The following is a 22714-nucleotide window of genomic DNA, read 5'->3' as shown; positions in this document are numbered from 1 at the left end:
GTGTTAAGGGGAGACGTTGGCCCCGCTCCCAAGTATTCTTAACCACATTCTAAAGATGGACAAAACTGGGCTTCTCTGGTGGCGCAGTGGTTGAGAGTCCGCCTGCCGATGCAGGGGACACGGGTTCGTGCCCCGGTCCGGGAAGATCCCACATGCCGCGGAGCGGCTGGGCACGTGAGCCATGGCCGCTGAGCCTGCGCGTCCGGAGCCTGTGCTCCGCAACGGGAGAGGCCACAACAGTGAGAGGCCCGCGTACCGAAAAAAAACAAAAGATGGACAAAACTGCCTCCCTTTTTAAATAGAATCCCTTGTAGACCTGAATCTCACCGGTTACCTTTCTTCCCATCCTGTTTTTCTTCCAGATGGTGATGTTCGGGCTATCCATTTACATTTTTGTATCGGTTTCAGATTCAGGCTTGGGAACTGAGGCAGTGTTGAAAGTAAAACTGAGTTAGTGAACTTTACGGCAATGTGTCTATGGATTTTATTAGCTTTTACTGCTATAAAACAATTGTTTAACCTCTGAGATCTTGTTGTGCAGTCAAGAATGTTATCTGCTAGTGCTAGTTTTTTATTGTTAATTAATTACATAATTAATTAACTTACTTATTTTCAAGAGTCCACGACCCCACAGGCTTTCTTTTTTTGAGGGAGGAAGAGTATTTCCTTATGTTTTCCCCTTAATCCCTCAGGTGTGAAGTCCCATTGGGTACCATCTGGTTGGTTCCCCGTTTGGCCACTAGGAGGATTGTGAGATGCAGTGGACACTGGTGCTTTAAATATGCCAGATGTTGATTTCTGTTTCTGACTTGTAGCTTTAGTATTGAGCTGTTGCCTCACCAAGATGATCTGAACAGAGCCTGTGTCATATTATTTGGCCTTCATTCAGAAGGATCTTTATTACCTTTATCTCACAGTTTCAATTTCTGATCTTAATAGGAAGAAAATTTAAAGATTAGTTAAGGTTTCATTTTCTTCCTTATACAATAGAGAGCTATAGCTCTGCAAATTTTAGAAAAAAAAATGATAGGCAACCTGCATTTCATTCAACTTTCCACTTTGTGATTCCACAGACTTATAGGAAAAGATCCAAAGTGTAATATTCATTCACTGCTTCAATTTGTAAAATAACTACTTGATTAGAAAGAAATGATCTACACAAACAAAACTTAGAGAACACGTGTCATTAGCATTAGCACTCAACATACTACCTTAAAATTGATTTTTACTGTATACATTTGGAGTTTGTTGTTTTTTTTTTAATTAAAGGTCTGAAAAAGAACTGTGTTTGATATGCAGATATGATAGAAGACTGCCTGAAAGCTGCTTCCTTTGCCACTTCCTGTGGAGGCCTGTCTTTGCCATTTGCGGTTTCTTTCTTCTTTTGGTAAGGGGAGGCAGGATCTGATTACAGGTCTGAGGTCCTTTCTAGCTACATAGAGGAGTTAGTTGGCATAACAGGAGGTGAGTCTTCACTAACTGGAGTGCAAAGTGTAGATGGTAGTAAGTAGCCTCTCATAATGCCTCTTAAGTCAATAAACTACAATTTTGTATTTGCTTATTAGTGTGAGTACAATTTGAGAAGGCAGGAACTGAAAGAAAAGTTAGAGGGTGACCAGATCCACGTTCTCATCTTTGGTAGGAAAGAGAATATCTCCTTTTAATCTATGTCTGTTTATTCACTCTGTCTTTCAAAGAAAATTCACAGCTTCCACTACTAATCCATTTCGGACTCTCTAACAACACTTAATGCTGGGAAAGCCTTTCTTATAAGTAACCAGGAACCTCTAGGCTTAAGTATCTGTTCTCTCCTATTTCAGGGAAGCAGGTGCATGTCTCTGCAGCACTTCTCATTTGGGGACCTTTTCTCTTTGTTCTTCCCACTCTTTGCTACAAGAGGCTGGATTGAGAAGAGGCACTAAAGTTATTAACTTTGACCACCACTCGGGAGCATGTGAGCAGGGTCAGGTTGATGTTCCACATTGAGGTATTGAATTAGTACCCAACAATGTGTATGGCACCTGGCTCTTCTGGTCAAAGCCCATCTTCAACAGGAAGTCTGATTTGCTTTAGTGCCCTGTCATCCACAGTGCCTAGCACTGTGCCTGCATCCCTAGGTAGAGGCTCTATTTCCCATGTTTCATTTACAGATGCCCAGAAGTTTTGAGATATTTCTTGTCTCACAGGGATGTGGTGCCTTCGTCACCTCTAGGAGAGATAACTTCTTGAAAAAAACATCTGGAGGTTCTCATTGGTGCAGATTGCAGGGCATGTGACATATGAGCTGCCACCCTGTTTAGCTTCCTTTGCTTCCTTTTACAATTCATGAGGGTTATCCCTTTGAGCCTATGGTGCTTCTAACGCTGGTTGCCTGAGTTTTTTTGCTTCCTTTTCTACCCTCTGAGCTTGATCATGAACACTTAACAATATTATGGATTCCAGAGTTGGATTTAGAGTGGAATTCTCTAAATCCTTTGGAATTCTCTCTGAAACTTCTTGGGACCTTAAAGTGTGCTAGAGATTTATTCATTTCTTTCTTTCTTTAAGAAGTTCAATGATTTATAACTGGTGAGTTTTATATATACTCAAAAACTATTTTAAAAAGTCTCTCATCTTTTAATTGTGTATAATTTATGAGCAAAATGACATGTGCTAACATTATCCTTTTTTTTGTAGGTCAGCACCTTGCAAGGAGGTAGTAACATCCAGTTGTGAAACTGGGAAAAGCCAGAGCTCTTGGATCAGGGAAACATGTCCCGTCGGAAACAGACAAATCCAAATAAAGTTCACTGTGAGTACTGGGCTTTTTATTCTGGAACCTGAGAACCCTGAGGGTTGGAAAGGAAGTGTAATCTGAATTTAGGTGATTGACTCACACTAATTTGTGAAGAAAAAAGGGTTAAAGGTGTCAAACATGATGGATTTAAAGTGTTTCTATGCTGGAGGAGGTCTTAGAAACCTGTCTTAGGAATAGGTGCTCTTGATTCATCCTTAGTATTCACATTAACAAACATTTATAGGATTCCTACTCTGTGCAAAGCCTTATGCTAGATGCCAAGGCCATAAAACAATATAAAGATATATAAGACTATAACGTAGCCACAGATATATAGATAGATAGATGGGCATATAGCAAGATAATATATGCTAAGTGCCAAATAGGGATGCTGCAGACTATGTGTACTACAGAAATTAAGAGGAGGGAGAGGGACTTCCCTTGCAGTCCAGTGGGTAAGACTGTACTTCCACTGCAGGGGCCACGGATTCGAGCCATGGGTTTGATCCATAGTTGGGGAACTAAAATCCCACATGCCCTGAGGCCAAAAAAAAAAAAAAGAGGAGGGAGAGAGCTCCATGGACTGAGATAGCCAGGGAATGCTTGATGGAAGAGGCCTTAGACTATGAACTTGAACTGGACCTTGGAAGGTAGAAAGTGGATTCTTTAAAAAAAGAGGAAAGGAGAGGTAAAATCAGTTAGGGGAAAGCAAAGAAACAAAGAGGGAATGCACGTGGTATGCTCAGGGGACAAGGAGACTTTGTATGAAGCAGAAGTTGCATTTTGTCCAGAAGCCATAGAACATGACGTTGGAGACATTTAACTCTGCATTGTAGAGGCCCGAAGGCCAGGCCAAGTTCACGCTTCACCCTGACTGTAAGGAGCTACTGAAGGTTTTTAAGCAGGGAGAATGGAGTGACATTCAGAATACAGTGTTTTGGGACTACAAAATAGTGTGTGGGATGGATCACATGAAGAAGAGACTGGTAACAAGAACCAGCTATGCACTATTGCCTTGCATTATTTCTCAGCAGGTTCATATATATGTTTTATTTTAGTAATTGGATTGTAAATTTCTGGAGGGCAGACACTATGTCCCATATATAATTCCTGCTATCCCTCTCTACTTCTAGCACTGCTCATAGTGGGTTTTCAAAAGTGCCTTATTAAATTAACACTAATATATCTATGTAGATTTGAGACAATTAACCAGTTTCCTATGATCTGGGGAGATAAGCATCCTCATTCAAATGTAAAAAAGAGACAAATAGCTCCGTGTTCTTATGGAGGACTGACTACAGCAACATTTGAAGGGAATTCAGTGGTATAACATATGAAAGTTTTTTGTTTTTTTTAAGGAAAAAAACCTACATTTGAGAGGATAGATCAGTCATGGAGTTAATATAAGAGGACTAAAATTTATTAAAAACATACCATATGCCAGACAGTATGTACCTTATTTTATTTTATTGGGTAATTTCAAAAGTAGGAAAGAAAACAGTAGGTTCAGAGGAATTAAGAGGACTTCAGCATTTTATAGATTAAATGAGATTAGGGTAGCAAACTTTCATATACAATTAATTCTTCAAGTCCTAGAAAAGTTTTATAAGACAGCGCAAGTTGGATACTTCTAGGAGTGTATTCTGGAGTAGGTGGATATGGAAGGCTGCCTAATATAAAGGTGAGTGGTTCAGGAAGGATTTAGAAACTGCTGCTAAAACAGTGAAATTTAGTGGGCCTGAATGTGACGATTTTCAAGAGAGATAAAATGAAGTATCTCTACCATAGGTAATACAACACAGAGGTTCAGAAGGATTGTCTTCTCCTCTCTGGTTGAAGGTGGATATTGAGAAGAGACACAGATGTGACCCCAAGAAGGCAGGGCAGGAAAGGAACTCTTAGTAGAGTGATGGGTTCACAAATAAGGCAATCACTGGAGTTGGGCATTTACCTCTAAAAGCCACCTGTCCAAAGAGACTGAGGAAAGTAGCTGGTGGGGATGATAGTATGATCAGGTAGGTACAGGGAAGCCAGTAAATGCTTGTGTGGCCAGTGCCTGCCCCCACATAGCATAAGTCGATAGCTGCATCTCCTCCCACCGTAATCAGTCACAGCCAAGATGAGCTGGTACTGGAGTTGGAAAACAGATGGACAAACAGACCACAGAGAAGGAGGGAATGTCATATCCGCAGCTGCAGAAATGCAGTTTCTAGAGTTGAGCTAGTGATGCTTGTAGTATTGTGGTGGAGCGGGTGGGACTTTGCAGTGGTGACCATTAAGAGGGCCGTGAACAGAAATGTTCGGTGCAACTAAAAAGCAGACCCGCAGGGAGGGGCTATTTTCAGTGATGCATTTGGGCAGGGAATTGTGAAGGCATCTCACATGATGGACTAAGAAAGAAGAAAGACACTGAGATTTGCTGGTCTCTGAGGACCTTCTACTTATTTACTATTTGGGGACTGAAGCTGGTCCTACATTTTTTGAAAGGTCATCTTCTCATTGCCCACGATAATGCCAAGTAGAAATAGGTAATTTCAGTCTTCTGACCATGTGCGTCTCCTAACCCCTTGCAGTGAAATAGAACCAATCAAATGTATTGAATTTAATGCTGCTCATCTATTTAAAGTAAACAGAATGAACTCAAGGTCTGGGAGGCAGGAAGGTCTGCAGAAGCTTTGCTTAAATGTCAAAGCCAATGGCATTTGAGCAGAGTAATGGCTGAGCTCCATTAGCTCTGCCTTCTGGGAACAAGAGGATCGTGTAGCAGGCAGCTCCTAAAAGAATATATTAAGAAGCCCTCCTAAAAGAATATATTAAGAATCCCATTGCTGTAGCCTGGCAGCATCTGTCAGATCCACTTTAGAAGTCAATGGGCAGGCTGCTCTGGCATATACTTGGCTTTCCTCAGGATTGTCTCTGTATCTAAATTACTGTCATGATCTCTCCTTTACCCAGAAACGTCCAGGCAGACTCTTGTGTTTTGCCCAGTTCCTTAATAGACTTGATGCAGAGCTTTTGGAATAAAAGTCCAGAATTGTTAGTCACAGAGGAACTGCATATGGGTTGAAATCTCTGTAGACCTCTTCCCTCCCTCCTTCCTCATCTCACTCCCTTCTGAATACAGATTTCTGTAACTGTTTCTAGAGAGGTTGAAAATACAATCCTTTGCACACTTTCATTTGGTGCTTTTGTACCAAGCAAACCACTAAGTAAAGGAAAACTTCCGTTTCTTAAGAGACTTTTGTTTTCCGATTATATATGAGACTAAAAACTTTCAACTTCAATTAAAGTTTTCAGCTTTTACAGAGAAGTAGGAAAAAGAAGCCTTTAAAGTCCCTTCTCTTCTAAAAAGTGCAGTTTGTTTTGTCTTCATTCATTGTTAGCATCCTTGTGAGGTAAATGGTTCTGTTCCCAATATGTGATAGCACCTCGGATTACGGAGACTGTCAGCTAGAAAAGGAATCCTAAGTGCCTCACTCCCAGTACTAGCTCATTTTATTCTGAATTAGGCATCTGCTCTCTTAGAATATGTCTCAGCTGCTTTACTTAATTTAAGTCAGCCAGACATTGCATTTATTTAACTGCACCAAAGACTCAAGAAAGAGAATTGTAAAATCTTTGTCTTCCAGTAACTTTCATCTCAGGCTTCTCATCTGTTCTACAGGCTTGTTTGCATGGCTTTGTTCTTATCTGGTCTAAAAAACCTTAGCCAAATCAGACCAACGGTATCTTGATTTCATACCACAAAAAGGAGAGGTAGTACCTTGCTTTTTACTGTTGAACTTAGATGACTTTTTCTCAACTATTAATAGACAAGTAAATACCCATGTTAAAGAAGATGGTTGCCCTACATTAATATCTAGAAGACAGAGGATTTTTTTTTAACCTACTCCAACAGTCTCAAGATAGAAGGAAATAATACTGCTACATTGTAAAAGCAGGCAACTGTATAACACTTCTTAATCACTAGTATCTCTATGGATCACATTATACTTGAGTTAATATGACATACTTTTAGCAATTATCACTACCTTCTTATGAAAGGATAATTCTGGACAGTCAGATTTAGGGATTAGGTGAATAGTGACTACTGGGAGATCATTCACATATCTTTTTCTGTGAGGTCGGCCAGAATCCCTCTTTATGGTTTTTATATATTTTGCTTTATGTTGGTATTTAAATAAGAATAGCCCTAAGGAGTAAAGTTTACCTTAGCCTTTTCCCCAAGTCAGGAATGGGATAAAATAGAAGAGCATAGCTTTTCTTTCCAAACTGCCAAAAAAGGAATAGCCCAACTATCCTAGGTGAGAATGCTCCCAAAAGTCCTAGATAGGGCAGCTGTATTGAACAGACTCTTCTCTGTTCTGTGAAGGCTGAAATATTTAGACAGCTTCAATAGGAATAAATTTTTAGCTCAAGTTTGATGGAGACTAGACTGAATTACTAGCTGATCTTGAAAATTACATATCTTTATAGATGTCCTTCTAATACAGTGGTGATTCCCCATTAAGAAAGGGGGGGGGACTTCCCTGGTGGCACAGTGGCTAAGAATCCACCTGCCAGTGCAGGGGACACGGGTTTGATCCCTGGTCTGGGAAGATCCCACCTGCCGCGGAGCAAACTAAGCCCATGCACCACAACTACTGAAACCCGAGTGTCACAACTACTGAGCCTGTGCTGTAGAACCCGCGAGCCACAACTACTGAAGCCCGTGCGCCTAGAGCCCATGCTCTGCAACAAGAGAAGCCACCACAATAAGAAGCACGCGCACCGCAACGAAGAGTAGCCCCCCTCGCCACAACTAGAGAAAGCCCGCGCACAGCAATGAAGACCCAACACAGCCAAAAATAAAATAAATAAATTAAAAAAAAAAAAGAAAGGGGGGGAAGTGTAGATTCTTAGTATGTTATAAACCTAGCTGGTTTCTGGATAGGTTTCTTTAGAGATGTCATTGATGAGACTGGTCTGCCCTTGATGATTATATGCTGGTACATAACTTGTTCATTAGTGTCATATCTGCCCACAGCCACCAGGTCCAAAAACATGCATTTACCCAGAAGAATTCAATAACTATTCCAGTTAGCCATGGTCTTGTGGTTACAGAGGAACCAACGTGGAGAAATTAAATATTTTACTCCTGCAAAGAGGGAAGAGGAGGCGCTATAACACAGAATTCATATTTTGCTCTCCCTAGCGGTAATTTATATCCAGTATGTCATCCTGAATATTATGAAAGTGGACTTAAAGCAGGTTATTTTTCGTTTACTTGAGGGCTGGGTGGCTAGAAGTACACTTGGACTCTTAGCACCTCTATTCCCACTCACAGTGTCAGTCAGAATAGCCATAATATTACTCTAACCCAGGCATGGTAACTCATCACATGGAATCAGAACCATAAAAATGATGGTTCCTTCCGTCAGTCTTGGCCTTGAGAACATTATTTTGGTATTTGAGTTGTATATATCAGTTTCTGATGGTAGGAAGGTAACACACTAGGATCAGAGCTATTCTTGTCACACAGAGACAAGCGTTTGTTTTCAGTAAAATTGCTCTAATGAACCGCTTAAAATTCTGTTTACAACTCTGCTAGAAAGCAACTGAAAAATATGGTAATTAAGGGTTGGACAGACTGGGGTCTGAATACTTTGTTCCACCATAGACCTTAGTTTTCTTCTAAGTAAAATATGGATAGTATTACCTACCACATAGAGTTTTGCAGAGAATTAAGGTGAGGTAGCCACTATAATGCACTTAACGTAGAGCCTGGAACTAGGAAGTGCCAAATAATCACTATTATTAGCATTTGGCACTTAGCATATAGTAGATGTTCAATGAATATTTGCTGAACAAATACCTAAATGAATCACATGAAGCCTACTTCACATCAGTTCTTTCACTGCCCAAGGACTAGTTGTACAGGTCAACTGACCAGTTCATTCCTCCTACATCATTGTGTCAGCCTCGGAACCTGAGCCTGTTTAATTTCCTCTCTCTCTTCATTAAGAAAGCGCCTGGTCTATTGTCAGACATTTCACTAGGGCTTTTTATTATTCTCTCTTGGTGGCTGGAGAATGGGGACTGTAGTTTCCACTCTGACTGAGATAATGGAAACCTCAAGAAACCCAATTCTCTTTTCTCCTTATGCCTGGCCTCTTGGAAATAAAAGAGCACTTAAATGTTAACTCTTCAATAACCACACAGATCCCAGGCAGAGTTCCTCACAGTAAATGCATAATCAAGGATGGGTCCGGGGCTTTTGGATACTGCATACAAAGAAGAAAAAAAAAAAGACCACACTAAACCAAGGAGACTAGATGAAATATTACCTGTTGCAAATTGGTTGGCATGTTTCAGGAAGTTTGTTCCTCAGCAGAAATGAGTTCACATATTATCTGTTTTCCTTTTAATCCATTATTTTTTATTTGCTCGTGGCTAATTCTAATAGATGTGAGAGAGTAAAGGAAGAACTTCTAGAGTACGTCTTATAAGGAGAATGGATGAAAGATGGGGTCATAGATACTGTTTCAGTTGGATTATTTGAAGCACTTGTTTATAGTCAGAGGCAGACAGAATCAGGACCATATTGCTAATACATTGAGATTCAGAGATTGTGCCCAGATTTTTTGCCCCATCTTCATTCCATCACTTTGCCACTTGCCTCTGTCTCCCCAGTCCTGATGGAAGGTTATAAATAGAATTGAGATTTTGATGTTAAATTGGTAAAGTAGCAATTGATCACCTTTAAAAGGAGTCAATATTAGGAGGATTTAAGAGAAGCAAATGATGCTTTCGAGAGCATCTGGCTTGTTGCCCAAGAAGAGTAGCTGTCCCCGGAAACCACTGGAGGCAACAAGCTGACTTGGAGATGAATGACCCCACCACAGGGTACCTGCCTGTCTCCTACCTTTGAATGGTCTGACTTTCCAACCAGCTTGCCTGGGGATGTACTGCCCAGCTGGTGGCCTGACTATTTTTCCTTGTGACCACCAGGGGATCAAGTATTTGCTGGGCTAGAAGAGCAAGCCCGCCAGGCGATGATGAAAACTGATTTTCCTGGAGACCTTGGCAGTCAGCGACAAGCTATCCAACAACTAAGAGATCAGGACTCCAGTAGCAGTGAGTTCTGCACCTTCTGGTAATGACTCAGGGCAATGGGAGAAGAATTATCAGAGTGTGTGTGCTCTGGGGATTATGCATGGGGGTTGGGAGGAAGACATGAAGAAGGAGATTTGTGGATCCTCAGTGTTCCCAAAGGTGTTCTAAGGTGTATGGGCATATGTTTGTCCAGAGAGAGAACAGGTTTTTTTTAACTCAAGGACTGCAGTACTTGGCATAGTGCCATACACAGATAGATTTGTGATGACTGTGATAGACAGGGGCATAGGAATAATGAGTGCTCAAGCAGCCCCTGGGCTAGGTCAAATGAAAAGAAAAAAATCCCTGTCTCTTAGGATCTGTTTATTCATAATTAATAAAATGTAAGAGTGGTATTAACGAAAGTTTTGCTTGAGGACCCAGTTTTAATGTTTTATAAGAGGACTTGCTTACCAGTGAGATTATGCAGCATGTAAAATGCTAATGTCGAGGTCTTCCCACACCAAGTCCTGAGTAGATCCCTTTGCTTAAGAGATTGAAAAGACAGTGGCTGGTAACTGGTTGAGCCTCATGGATTGTCTGTTCTGTGACTTGCTTGAACAAATACACTTTGAGATGTGTTATTTCCTAGGATGATTTCCACATCTGATCCATCTGATATTGGTTATTATTAGTGTCAATTCATATTGACATTTCTGATTTTTCTCCATGTTTGGGGTTGTAAAAGAAAGAAGAGGCAGAGAGTTCTGTACCTTCCAGGAACTACATTTTCTATTTAAATTAATACTCTAGCAATAAAAATAATAATTTAGCAAGTAATTGCTCAGGTACAGAAAAGTGAACCAAATATTTCTAGAAAATCTGTGGGAGCCACCAGTTTGAGTAATAGGTAGGAATGGCAATATCTATAGAAGTCTGATAGGTTTCCATTCTGGAAAAGTTGCATCATCCCTCTGCATGGCATACTTATTCTTTTTTTAACCTTTCTAGTAGAGAGATATATTTGGATTTTTGATGAATTACAAAAAGTGTTTGATACAGTGTTGTCTTAGACTACAAGTATTCCAAATAAGCTGGTGAGAAAATATAGTATGATTTAATCTGTGCCAACCCTTATTACTGAGATAGATTCACACTAAAGCTTTGGACCAAGGAATAAGGCATACTGTAGATCTTTCCAGGGCCCAAATCCAGTCCACCAACCAAGTGAAATATCTAACAGAGACACATGTATCTACTAGCAGATGATTTGGTTAGATTTTCTTTTGAAGAAAGGGAATGTAACCAGTTTTGCCCAGTTCTTGGTAGATTTAGAAATTATGTAAGGGATAGTAGAGAGAAGATAAGAAGCACACTGTTAGCTAGGAAAGCTGAGTCTCACTGCTGATGCTGAGAGCCTGGTGAAACTCTATCCTGTATTTCTCTTGCTGACAGTCAGGCCCAGGAGTCCAGGATCTAGGTGGTGTTAGGATGGGACTGGAGTCTGACAGCTTCCCTAGGTTTGGCTTCCTCTTGTGATCTTCAAAGTACTAGCACTTTTTTTTCCTTTCAGAAAGAACTCCCTATGTTATTGTGTTTTTTAAAAATCATTTCTTTTCCAATGTTATAAGTAATAGAGGAAAGAAATCAGCACACACAAACCTTGCAGATCCCCTAGCCACAGGCAGACCTCTGCATGGCCACATCTTGCACCCTGAACTAAAACAAATCAATTCTTTCTTTAGCCACGAGAAATTATATTTCATCCTAAAGTAAAGAATGTCCTGTTCCCTCCACTTGATGCATTCAATAATCCATCAGATAATCCAAAGAACCAACAGAAACAATGGACTTATTTAACGTAGAATGCTGAGTTACTAGCAGGGTAAGAACGCTGTGAGTCAAATACCACGACAGAATGCCCGAGGTTGGTTGCTGTGCTAACTTTTCCACTGTACTGAGCTTTTTCCCTATAAAGTGACATTTTTACCTAATTTCCTACTGCCTCCTTTATTGATAAGAGGAAAGAAAAACTTGTTGGTGTTTCTGTAATCATGCCTTGGGGTTTGTTGGGAGAGAACAGATTAGTGGGTCTCAGAATAGAATAGTGTATGTGACACCATGGAGAAATTGTGCAGGGAGGTTATGGAGAAAAGTAAGTAATAAAATCAGTGATAAGCATTGGTAAGTCAGAAGTGGTGTGTTGGAATGAGCATGGTGTGAGGTGCATAGGAGGTGTGATTTGAAAGTGTGAGATATTTGGGAACCCTGTGTAAGAAGTTATCATTTTTATGATAATATACAGGACCTAATAACCATTTTCCAATACAGTTTTGCCTCTGATTTTCTCTTTAGTGTGTATATGGCAATATAAACAATTATAGCTGGCTTCCACTTAACGTGATTTGTACCCAAATAAGCGCTGATACAAACTATATTATGGAAGATCTGAGAATGTTTTCCATTTTAGCTGCAAACTTTAGGGTGGAAAGCAACGTAAGATGTATTCATGCAAAAATCAGAAGAAGTGACCAGTTTGTGTGTTCCAGGTGACAGTGAGGGTGATGAAGAGGAGACCACACAAGATGAAGTCTCTTCCCATACATCAGAGGAAGACGGAGGGGTGGTCAAAGTGGAAAAAGAGTTAGAAAATGCAGAACAGCCTGTTGGTGGGAACAGTGTGGTAGAGCATGAGGCAAGTGACAAATGGCTCCTGAGTCCGGGAACCTCCTTACCCTTCTACTCTGCCCAAGATGCCTCTCTTCCACATGTAACACTCTTGCCTCTGAGGGTCCCCTGGGCTTCATATGAAGCCTGTCTTCCTTCCCAACATGAGTTACCCAAACCTCAGACACACAGTTCTCTTCACACCCAGCTTTCCTTTTCCACCCACATATCACTTCACTCCCACACAGCTCTTCTTCCTAAAGCTCCCCACTTCTTCCCAGCAGAACATCCGTCTTTGCAAAACTATTAGTTGACTTCCTCAGGTGTACTCTTGAATATGCTTGCAAATTTCAGTCAAAGTATTAACTGAGGTGCCATCTTTTCACTAAACTGTTTCCTAAGGATTCCTGTAAGAGGCATGGCAGTAGGGAAAGCTGATCTTCTCTACAGAGTTTACCTTAGGGGAAAAAAAAATAGATAAGCTCTCTCTGGAGTAATACTATGTCTTCATGGCAGGAAGCCTTGGAGAAAATGAAGATGGGAGCAAATTTAATTCCCTTTCCCCTATCACTTTTTCCTTTGACCCACAATGGGAACCTAATAATAACATATGATAAGAGGTTGTGTTCCTTTTAACAGGATACCCTTTTAAAAGAAGTAGGGGCAGGGAAGAGACTGGTAAACTGTGTTCATGAATTGCCTACTTGTTAAATTGCAGGTCACGGAGAATTTGAATTCCGACCCCTTACTTGGACTCTGCCAGTGTCCCCTCTGCCAGCTGGACTGTGGGAGTCGGGGGCAGCTAATTGCGCATGTGTACCAGGTATGGCGTGCGGAGCCGCATGCTCCAGAACACGGGCGCCAACAACTTGTGTAGCCTTTGCCTCCAACCCCGGAAAGAACCTTGGGTTGTTGCTTCCACCAAGACTCCACTCCAATCCTCAGAAAATTGTAGAGAATAAGTGGGATATGTTGAGTGAATATGTTCTGGGTTCCCAGGCAGACACACTGTGAAAATTAAGTATCATTTTTTTTCTAAGTTACTTAAGACATATTTAAAACAGTGGAATAGAAAGTGGGCTTTGTTTTAAAGAAGAAAAAATGAGTTAACATAGGTGTTTCTGAAGTATTGGAGAAAGATAGTGTAAACCAGGGGATCAGAACTAGACAAACTTTTGTTTCCTTTTTTTTCCTGATCCAGTCGCAGAACATGTGCCTTATGCTCTGTATTGAACAGGCATGAGCACACATGGCAGCCTGAGTTTTACCATAAAAATAATTGGTTCATGAGGAGAAGCATTTCTTCAGGAGACTGATTTTAAAAGACTGAAGAAAAGGCAGTGCATTTAAATACCTTTTGGATATCAGTCTTTCCATCCAGCTTCTAGACTTGACCTTCAGTGCTCCTTTAAAATGCACTTGTGGGCTTCCCTGGTGGCGCAGTGGTTGAGAGTCCGCCTGCCGATGCAGGGGACGCGGGTTCGTGCCCCAGTCCAGGAAGATCCCACATGCCGCGGAGCGGCTGGACCCATGAGCCATGGACGCTGAGCCTGCGTGTCCGGAGCCTGTGCTCCGCAATGGGAGAGGCCACAACAGTGAGAGGCCCGTGTACCGCACACACACACAAAAAAATGCACTTGTACCTACACAGCATGTGGCAAGCAGGCCGTGAGAAATTATCCTGAGCAAGAATTCTTCTCAGGCTGTGGAGTCCCGTTGTCCCCCAAGCCAGCCACATGTCCCAGTACGTAGTCAGAACTCAAACTAATGAAATCTGAGTGATGGTCTGGATGGCCTTGCCCTTCTGAAGGCCCTTTAACACAAGAGACTCTTACTTTTCCAGGTGCTAGATAGGGAGAATAGTTGCAAGTCCTTGTTCTAACACTAAGGAAAGGGGACGTTTCCCAGAAAGTAGTTCCTAAGTGGGTACAGATTGTCCAGGAGCTGGTGTGAGTTGACAGATTAAGGCTCTCTTTTACAGCACACTGCAGCAGTGGTGAGCGCCAAGAGCTACATGTGTCCTGTCTGTGGCCGGGCCCTTAGCTCCCCCGGGTCATTGGGTCGCCACCTCTTAATCCACTCGGAGGACCAGCGGTCTAACTGTGCTGTGTGTGGAGCCCGTTTTACTAGCCATGCCACGTTTAACAGGTTAGCCGGGCAACTGACCCTCTGTGCTGGGAACAAATTACTGGGTGTGGGTTCTGCTTTCCCAAGTCGAAGTGAAGGTTAGAGATGGGCAATGCAAAGGGAACTGACTCTTGACTCTTTGTAAATACAAGTAATGAGGCTAGTAAATATGTCCATTCCATTAGACATCCTCAAAGGGAAATGAATTCTTATTTCTTTCCTCGATCAGAATATCTTCAACTAGAAAGAGATGTGGGGAAGACCAAGACCATTCATGAGAAAGAAGTTACAGGGTGCTGAGAGGACCCTAATGTGAGGACAGAGTCTCCACTGTGTCCCAGGAAGACTGGAACTGTGTAAATTGTGTCTGAGTCCCATTTGCTAGTGTACAACGCAGGGTCGGCTGGGGGGAGGTGGAGCCAGTGGACTGGACCTCCCCTGAAGGCAGCCTCCGCCTCAAGGAGGACTGCCCTGCACAGTTCCTACAAATACCATCAGTCCAGCTTGAATGGAACTGCACATTGTAAGGGCTCATCTGATTTCTGGTGGCTTGCTGTGGTGGTTGGCTCAGCCCCTAACTCCAGGTGGGCTTTAAGACTTGGTAGACAACCTAGCCCAAAGAAGGGCAAGGGTGGAAAGGTAGAGGAGGTCTCCCAAGCACTCATACTGACCCCTAGTGGTGAACTTGGAGCAACTGGCCTGGTAGGACAGAGTAAGTCAGGGCTGGATACCTGAGCCTTGTTAGACCGTGGCATTAACCATCTAAACTTTTTGCTTTCCAGTGAGAAACTTCCTGAAGTCCTTAATATGGAATCCCTACCACCAGCCCACAGTGAGGGCCCCTCCAGTGCTGAGGGGAAGGACATTGCCTTTAGTCCTCCAGTGTACCCTGCTGGAATTCTGCTTGTGTGCAACAACTGTGCTGCCTACCGGAAACTGCTAGAAGCCCAGACCCCCAGTGTACGCAAGTGGGCCCTGCGTCGACAGAACGAGCCTTTGGAAGTCCGGCTGCAGCGGCTGGAACGAGAGCGCACAGCCAAGAAGAGCCGGCGGGACAATGAGACCCCCGAGGAGCGGGAGGTAAGGCGCATGAGGGACCGAGAAGCCAAGCGCCTGCAGCGCATGCAGGAGACAGACGAGCAGCGGGCACGCCGGCTGCAGCGAGATCGGGAGGCCATGAGGCTGAAGCGGGCCAATGAAACCCCGGAGAAGCGGCAGGCCCGGCTCATCCGGGAGCGGGAGGCCAAGCGGCTCAAGAGGAGGCTGGAGAAAATGGACATGATGTTGCGAGCTCAGTTTGGCCAGGACCCTTCTGCCATGGCAGCCTTAGCAGCCGAAATGAACTTCTTCCAGCTACCTGTGAGTGGGGTGGAGTTGGACAGCCAGCTCCTGGGCAAGATGGCCTTTGAAGAGCAGAACAGCAGCTCTCTGCACTGAACCACACCCTCCTGCCTGCCTTCCCACTCAGCCGTCCCCAGGGTCCTGTCCTTGCTGCTGGAGGCAGGCCCGAGTTTGTTGCAGGTGGACCTGTGTACCCCTTGCATATGGGAGCAGGATGATGGGGTCAGGAGGCACCCAGCTCAAGGCAGCTCTGGATGAGGGAGCAGGCACTCCAGACACCTTGACTCCCCAGCCCACTGCTGCAGGGCATGAGCATAGGACTCTGGGGCCCTAGTGTGGCCCATACCCACCCCACGGAGTTGTGAGGGCTAATAAATTAATTTTATCTTTACTGGCCCTTTCCTGCTTTTCTCTCGATTTCATTCTAGCAAATCTAGGAGAGACGTGGATGGAAGTTTTCAGGCAGGGACGTCTAGCCATTGTCTTTTTCCGAGGGAGGGTGCTCCTCAACAAAGGCTCTCCCAGCAGAGATCCCTTATCTGGCCCTTCACAAGTTAATGACATTAAGGAAGAACCGATGCTGACTTTGTGAGGGTGCATGCCCACAACACTAATGAAGATCACCTGTGATCCCAAGAGCTATTTCAGCCCAGCTTCCTTTTCCAAACTCAGAAGTAGACGCCTTTCCTCATAACTGGCATTTCTAAAGAGGATGACGTATTTAGACCAGGTACCAGCTACTTTTCCCAGTCTGCCAAACTTTTAAATATTCTACCCTAGACAGCACTCAGTTGCATTCAGGAATACATTCATAGAAATAGCTGCAATATTAAGGTTCATAGTGCCGAGGAACTCATGTTTGAGAGAAGAGGTAAAAACCCATCTTTTTATTTATTCCTCAGAGCCAAGGTAGGATAATTGAGGAAAATCCAGAATTAAGGTGCCACGAGAGCTCAGGTCAGTAGCGGTCAAGGCCAGAGCAAAATGACGACTCTGGCAGTTTGTATGGCTGCCAAACCATGGAGGAGACGAGCTGAGGTCATTTCTAAAAAGGTTCTGTGATGGTACACAACAAGCACAGAACTTTCCTTAGCCTGCACCAAAGGTTGTATACAGTTTAGATAATCACAGATCTTGAAGTCCAGAAGGAAGTGCCCTAGTTAAGTTGTAGCCAGAAAAATAACTATGCCAGGAATGTGGACCTCTTCCAATATCGTAACAAGGAAACTTGGACTCCTCTCTGACCTCCACAGGTTCAAGGCTATTTAAGAGTGTTAACTGACCCCCCACCAAACCAGGTTTAATTCCCACCAGGCAGGCCGAAATATTTGTCTTGAAAAATACAAAAATATTAATAAGCTTATTACAAAATACTGGACATTTAAAAGAAAATATTTAATTGAGCCAAATGGCTTTTTCTCACAGAGCCCCACATGGAAGTCCTACTTGGGATGTTTCAAAATGGTTGAGCACTCATTATGTGTCAAAGATTGTTCTGAGCACTTTCGTGGATTATCTCATTTAATTTTTACAACGAACTGTGAGTTAACGCAAACTCAGGAATTAGGTGCCTGGATTTAACATTCTGTACTGCTAATTAATAGCTGTGTAACTTTGGGTAAGTTACTTAAACCTCTTGGTTTCCCCACCCACAAAGTGAAAATAATAGTACTAGCAACAAATGGGTATTAATATATAATGCACCTAGGCTATTTTGTGGCATGTAGCAAGTGCTCAATAAATGTATGAGTAACTATCATGTATCTGAGTGCTTCACCTCTTACTAGTGGCAAGCTAAGTTCTGGAGCTGACTTATTCCAGAAATTTCTGGCAGTATTCCTGAGAAAAGAATTGGAGAAAAGGCCAGCAGTGAGGGCATCTACAGGTCCTTGTGACTGATTGTGCTAGAACAGTATCTGAGTCTACAGGTAGATTCCTGGGTCCCTGAAACACACACAACAGAACACACAGACCATGCTTCAGGACTAGCTCGTGCAATCTGCCCCCAGCCCACCACATGAAGATGGGCACCATTTGCTCTCTATTTCAAGCTCTGCCGCATAGGCCTTCTATCCCCCACCCCATGGCCACCATCTAAGGCTGGGATACGAAGAAGGCGCAAACACCAAAAGGAAAAGCTAGTAGTTTATATAGATAGATATATAGATATATAGATATTGATATATATTGTGTTTACATAGTCCACAAGTTAAATGCAGGTATCCATAAGAAGAGCATTAACAATAAAAATACAATCTGTGTGTAGCCAAGTACAGAGACTTAAAATGGTAAAACAGCAAAAAGGATCTCACAAAAGTACAAATATACAGTACAAATTGATTTATTTAAAACAGTTACAAAAAAGCACAACAAAATAGAGATTATCCTTAGAATTATTAATGCTTTGTTAAAGATCAGGTAGGATTAGAGGGTAAGAAATGGTATCGGGTGGGGGGAGCACCTGACTAGTTCTAAGGCTTTAGATACAATGCAGTTGATTACATATTAATTTAGCCATTACATACTGGGGATAGTAGTTGGGGGATCAGTAATTTATCTACAGGGAACTCCTACACAAATCAGATCCATCCATCAGACCTCCCCAGTGCCGTCCTTCTCTACTACTCCTGAGGACCCTAAAGCCACCTGGATGACATTTCCATCCTTTCTCCACCCCATTCCCTATCCATATATTCTTCCCTCCCCTAAGGTGCTGTGCAAGCTGAGAGCAGTCTGCTCTCTGCAGCTGGAACATATACTGTTTTGGCTACAGGGATCCTGTGTGTGACTAGGAAGGTTGTAGGGGACAGCCTTATTTTTAATACTTCAAGTTTGCCACGAGTCTCTTCCCCGACACAAGCTTCTCCTGAATGCGAGTGTCACGCAAATGAGGGATGAACCCTGCCTTCAGCAACATCAGCAATGCACTAACCACTCACAGCTCACAACTATGTGCATACTCCCTGTCTGGGGAGTGGGTGTAAAACCACTGTGTCATCAGCTTGTTCACACTCGCGCTCTCTCTCTCTCTCTCTCTCTGAAGAACCTCAGTCCCCATGACAGTCATAAAGACAGAAATAAACGCTTGAAAGTTTGACAATAGGTAAAGGCACATGGGCTGCCGCCACACACACTGCAGACAGGAACCCAGTTTGAGGCCATCTTCACTGCTGGGCATTTGCAGCAGAATGGCTTGGGGATCACACAGACTTTGAATTTGCAGTCTACCAGGGGAGGATCTAGGCTTAACAGGAGAACGAATAAAGAAACCTTAGTGTGAAAAGTGCATTTATTACTACTGTTCCTGCTGGGGAGGCTCAGCAGGGTAAACCGCACCACCTCTCCTCCTTCCGCCCCAGGCACTGTGCATAGTCTGCAGGTAAGGAGAGAGTGCAGTCAACTCTAGCATCTCAAGGGCCAGTGTCATCCTAGGCCCAGACCAGGATTCTGGCCCAAAGATGGATCCTAGAGTTGAAAGAGCAACTGACAGCTGCAAGGACCCAGATGCTTATTTTATTATTGCATAATGTGGGAGGCCTTCCCTCTCCCAGGGATGCTGGAGGGTGAAGGCTTCCCGGCAAAGGGCTAACAGGTTCCTGGTCAACATCCAACCTAACACGGTTCAGCTCTTCAACTGTAGTGTACACTTTTTCCCATCTGGAAAGTATTGTAGCTTCAGTGTGGTTTAGTAAACTTAGCCCTAGGAGGCCAAGAAATCTCCCTAAAACTTGGCCTCTGCCCTATTTGCTTTGTTTTTAAGACTGTGACTTAATCTCCCATGGCCAATTCAACCAATCTGGTTATCTTTACTCCAATGGACCCAAGCCCTTGCCCAGTGAACCCACGTCCACCCTTTATCTCCAGTGTGATCACTCAACTCTTCAACATGCCTGCTTGTTGCAGGTTTAAATCATACCACCACCCTGTGCATCTTCTATGGCGCCCAGTGGTAAAAATAAAACTAAACCCCACCTGAGGGTCTATTTCAAACTTCAAACGCTCCCCCAACCCCAGAATCCATTTAACTGGAGCCAGATGAACCTCCCTGGGATGCTGACACAGGCCCTAATCTGGTTCCCCATCATTTAATTTTTAAAACAGGACACAAGATATCATAAAGGAAAGCAGTTAATACAAAGAAAACACCCACTTATAGGACCTGCTTGTCTCTCCCTCAAGAGAGTCAGATATTTGGAGCCAAAGGGCTCCCAACAAGCACTGAAGCCATATCCCTTTGGATTCACCAGCCCACCAGCAGCATTTCATACTATCCCTACTCAAGATGACTTTGTTATAAAGTAACACTTGCACATGTAAGGATGGACAGGATGCCTGGATTTCACCTATATGGCCAAAGACACAGAAAGACAGAGAGCTATCAAGGGCAGCAAGCAGGACAGTGAATAGACAGCAGCAGTGGCAAAGCAGCACAGACCAACTGGGACCAAGAGTGTAGAAGGGTCAGTCCAGATCTACTGGGGTCCCTCCCCCTTGGGTACGAGTGCTCAGCTCTGACCTCCCAGTCTCCCCTTCCCCCATGCCACTCCCCCTCCTCTGTGTACACTAATCTTGATAGGAATGATGATCCAAGACTTGGATGTATTACCGTCCTTCACCTGGTTCCCCTACTCCCAAACTGGTATAGGCATTTCTATTTAATGCCAGAGTTAGCCATCCTCCTTTCTACCCCTAAGCTCTGGGACTGTCCTACTAATGACATTGGCCTTCTTTAACTGCCCATTCCCCCAAAAGCTGACAGCTTCCCTCCAAAATGCTGTCTCAAAACTGCTCTTACATCTCTTATAATAACACTTATGAAATCTTTAAAAGGACGAATGGACACACCATAGGTAACTCTCATTCCTCATGCCTGGAAGAAAAGACTGAAACAGAGGGAAAAGGTAAGGGGAATACCTCAGCTCTGACCAAGATTTAGAGCAGAGCTTCTTCCCCTGGGAGAAGACACCTCTGCAGCTCAACAAAGTCAAGTATTAATATATTACATACGCATGGCACAGTATTATAGGAAGTGCTGGTGCTGCTTCACCAGCAAGAGACAGAAGAGGAACAGCAGCAGAAAGTTCAGGGCCCAACTCGCCAAGGTGCACAAGATTTTCTCTTTCCATGATTAAGGGGAAGTTATCAGGCTGGGCAGTGAGGGTTTCTTGTATTTACACTACTTGGCCTCTATCTGGTTAGATATAGGTTTGTTCCCATAAGGAGGAAGCTCGGTTGGTGCCCTTGGTGGATATTTCTTTAGTGTCCACTGTGTGCCTGTCGCTATATTCAGTTGATGAGCCTTCCTAATGAGGAAGGATGTTTCTGAGAAACCCATGCATGAGAAACTAGGAATGAGTTGCTCACGGAACAGCCAGAAACAAGGCCTTCTCCGAGGGCCGTCCTCTGAGAGGATTCCTCGAGACTCAGCCCCACAGGCCCCCAACTGTGGGAAACAAGCCAGAGAAAGCAGCATTCAGAGAGATAAGGGGACAGAGAAGGGAAAAGACATGATCCCAAATGTGTACAAGGTTGAGTGTTCACCAGACACGGTTGGTATTTGGTTCTGAGGTGAACTGGAGACTTACATACTTGTGGTCAGGTCAGCAGCTTCCTCTGGACGGGGCTCCAAAAGCTGACTGACCAGGTAACTGCTCTCAAGGAATGAAACAGTGGAGTGTAGGGCTTGCAGCGAACAAGCCAGTCTCAGTCACTTTGTTCCCCCAGGAGAACAACCTTTAGCACCTGAACACTAAGAAGGACTCCATTCTCAGAACTCCCCCTCCCCCTAGGAGGTAGGTAAGATTATTTATCCCCATTTGGCAGCTGGGGAGGAAGTGAAAGAGCGAGAGGTCACAAGACTTGCCTAAAGTCTCTGACAGAGCAGATATCAGACCTCAGAGGTTTGGGACTCCTGACAACAGGCTAGGCCTTGGCCAGTCCATCTTGAAAGGAAATGCCAGGGTCATACCCCAGGAGAAGCCTCATAAGAGAGCTGAGTGGACAATACCCTGAGTTGTTCAAGAGTCTAAAGACCCCCAAAAAAACAAACAAAAAACCCACCCACCCACCTGAAAGCTGATGGGGGAAGCCTAATTCTCAACACCCACTGGAATCCCACAGTCCGAGGTGATGCTGAAAGTCGTGAAGAAAAAGTGGGCTTAAGACACAGGGGGCAAATGCAACTAAGATTGAAAATACTCCTGGCAGAGGAATACTCCACCATGAAATGGAATCTAGGAGACTTTTCAGGTATTGAAACATTATCAAGACTATTCTAGGGAATTCCCTGGCAGTCCAGTGGTTAGGACTCTGCGCTTTCACTGCTGAGGGCCCAGGTTCAGTCCCTGGTCAGGGAACTAAGATCCCACATGCCACATGGTGTGGCCAAAATTTAAAAAAAAAAAAGAGTATCCCAAAACCTTAGAGCTGGCTATGGGAGGAGACAGCCTGGAGAAGCCTGAATGCTGGGAGGAGTGGAGTAAGATGGGAGGGACTCTAAAAGCGCAAGGATGGGCACTGCCCAGCCAGCTGTACTGGTCCCAACCCGGGGCATAATTCCATTCGTTTCTCCACCAACTGGTTCAGCTGCAGAAGAGGAGAGGACATGATTCTGAGTTTTTAAAAATAGAGAATAGAACTGAAAGGAAAACCAGAGAGACCCCTACACACCAAAAACTAGAGGTCTTGGTCAGAGTGGACAAAACCAGTTTTGCAGAAGGGGAAAGGCAG

At 43.6% G+C, this 22714-nt stretch overlaps 1 protein-coding gene across 1 annotated transcript; it reads left to right on the top strand.

The window, feature by feature from the left end:
- Positions 1 to 1285: 1285 nt before the first annotated feature.
- Positions 1286 to 16334, top strand: ZNF821 (zinc finger protein 821). Its single transcript, XM_082861983.1, has 7 exons — positions 1286 to 1387; positions 2677 to 2791; positions 9767 to 9892; positions 12400 to 12545; positions 13236 to 13340; positions 14499 to 14665; positions 15427 to 16334. The coding sequence occupies exons 2-7, from the start codon at positions 2752 to 2754 to the stop codon at positions 16079 to 16081; spliced, it is 1239 nt and encodes a 412-aa protein (XP_082718109.1). The 5' UTR covers positions 1286 to 1387; positions 2677 to 2751; the 3' UTR covers positions 16082 to 16334.
- The last annotated feature ends 6380 nt before the right edge of the window (positions 16335 to 22714 follow it).

This window comes from Leucopleurus acutus (assembly GCF_964270905.1).
Source record: "Leucopleurus acutus genome assembly, chromosome: 20".
Taxonomy (NCBI): Eukaryota; Metazoa; Chordata; class Mammalia; order Artiodactyla; family Delphinidae; genus Leucopleurus; species Leucopleurus acutus.
The sequence above is the reverse complement of the archived record's forward strand: the minus strand, read 5'-3'. Positions and strand labels throughout refer to the sequence as shown.

Bases quoted from the DNA above. Each gene is read 5' to 3' on its own strand.
- ZNF821 (XM_082861983.1), top strand. From the start codon at position 2,752: ATGTCCCGTCGGAAACAGACAAATCCAAATAAAGTTCACT. The intron at 2,792-9,766 runs GTGAGTACTGGG...TGTGACCACCAG, and splicing joins AAATCCAAATAAAGTTCACT to GGGATCAAGTATTTGCTGGG. The intron at 13,341-14,498 runs GTATGGCGTGCG...TCTCTTTTACAG, and splicing joins TAATTGCGCATGTGTACCAG to CACACTGCAGCAGTGGTGAG.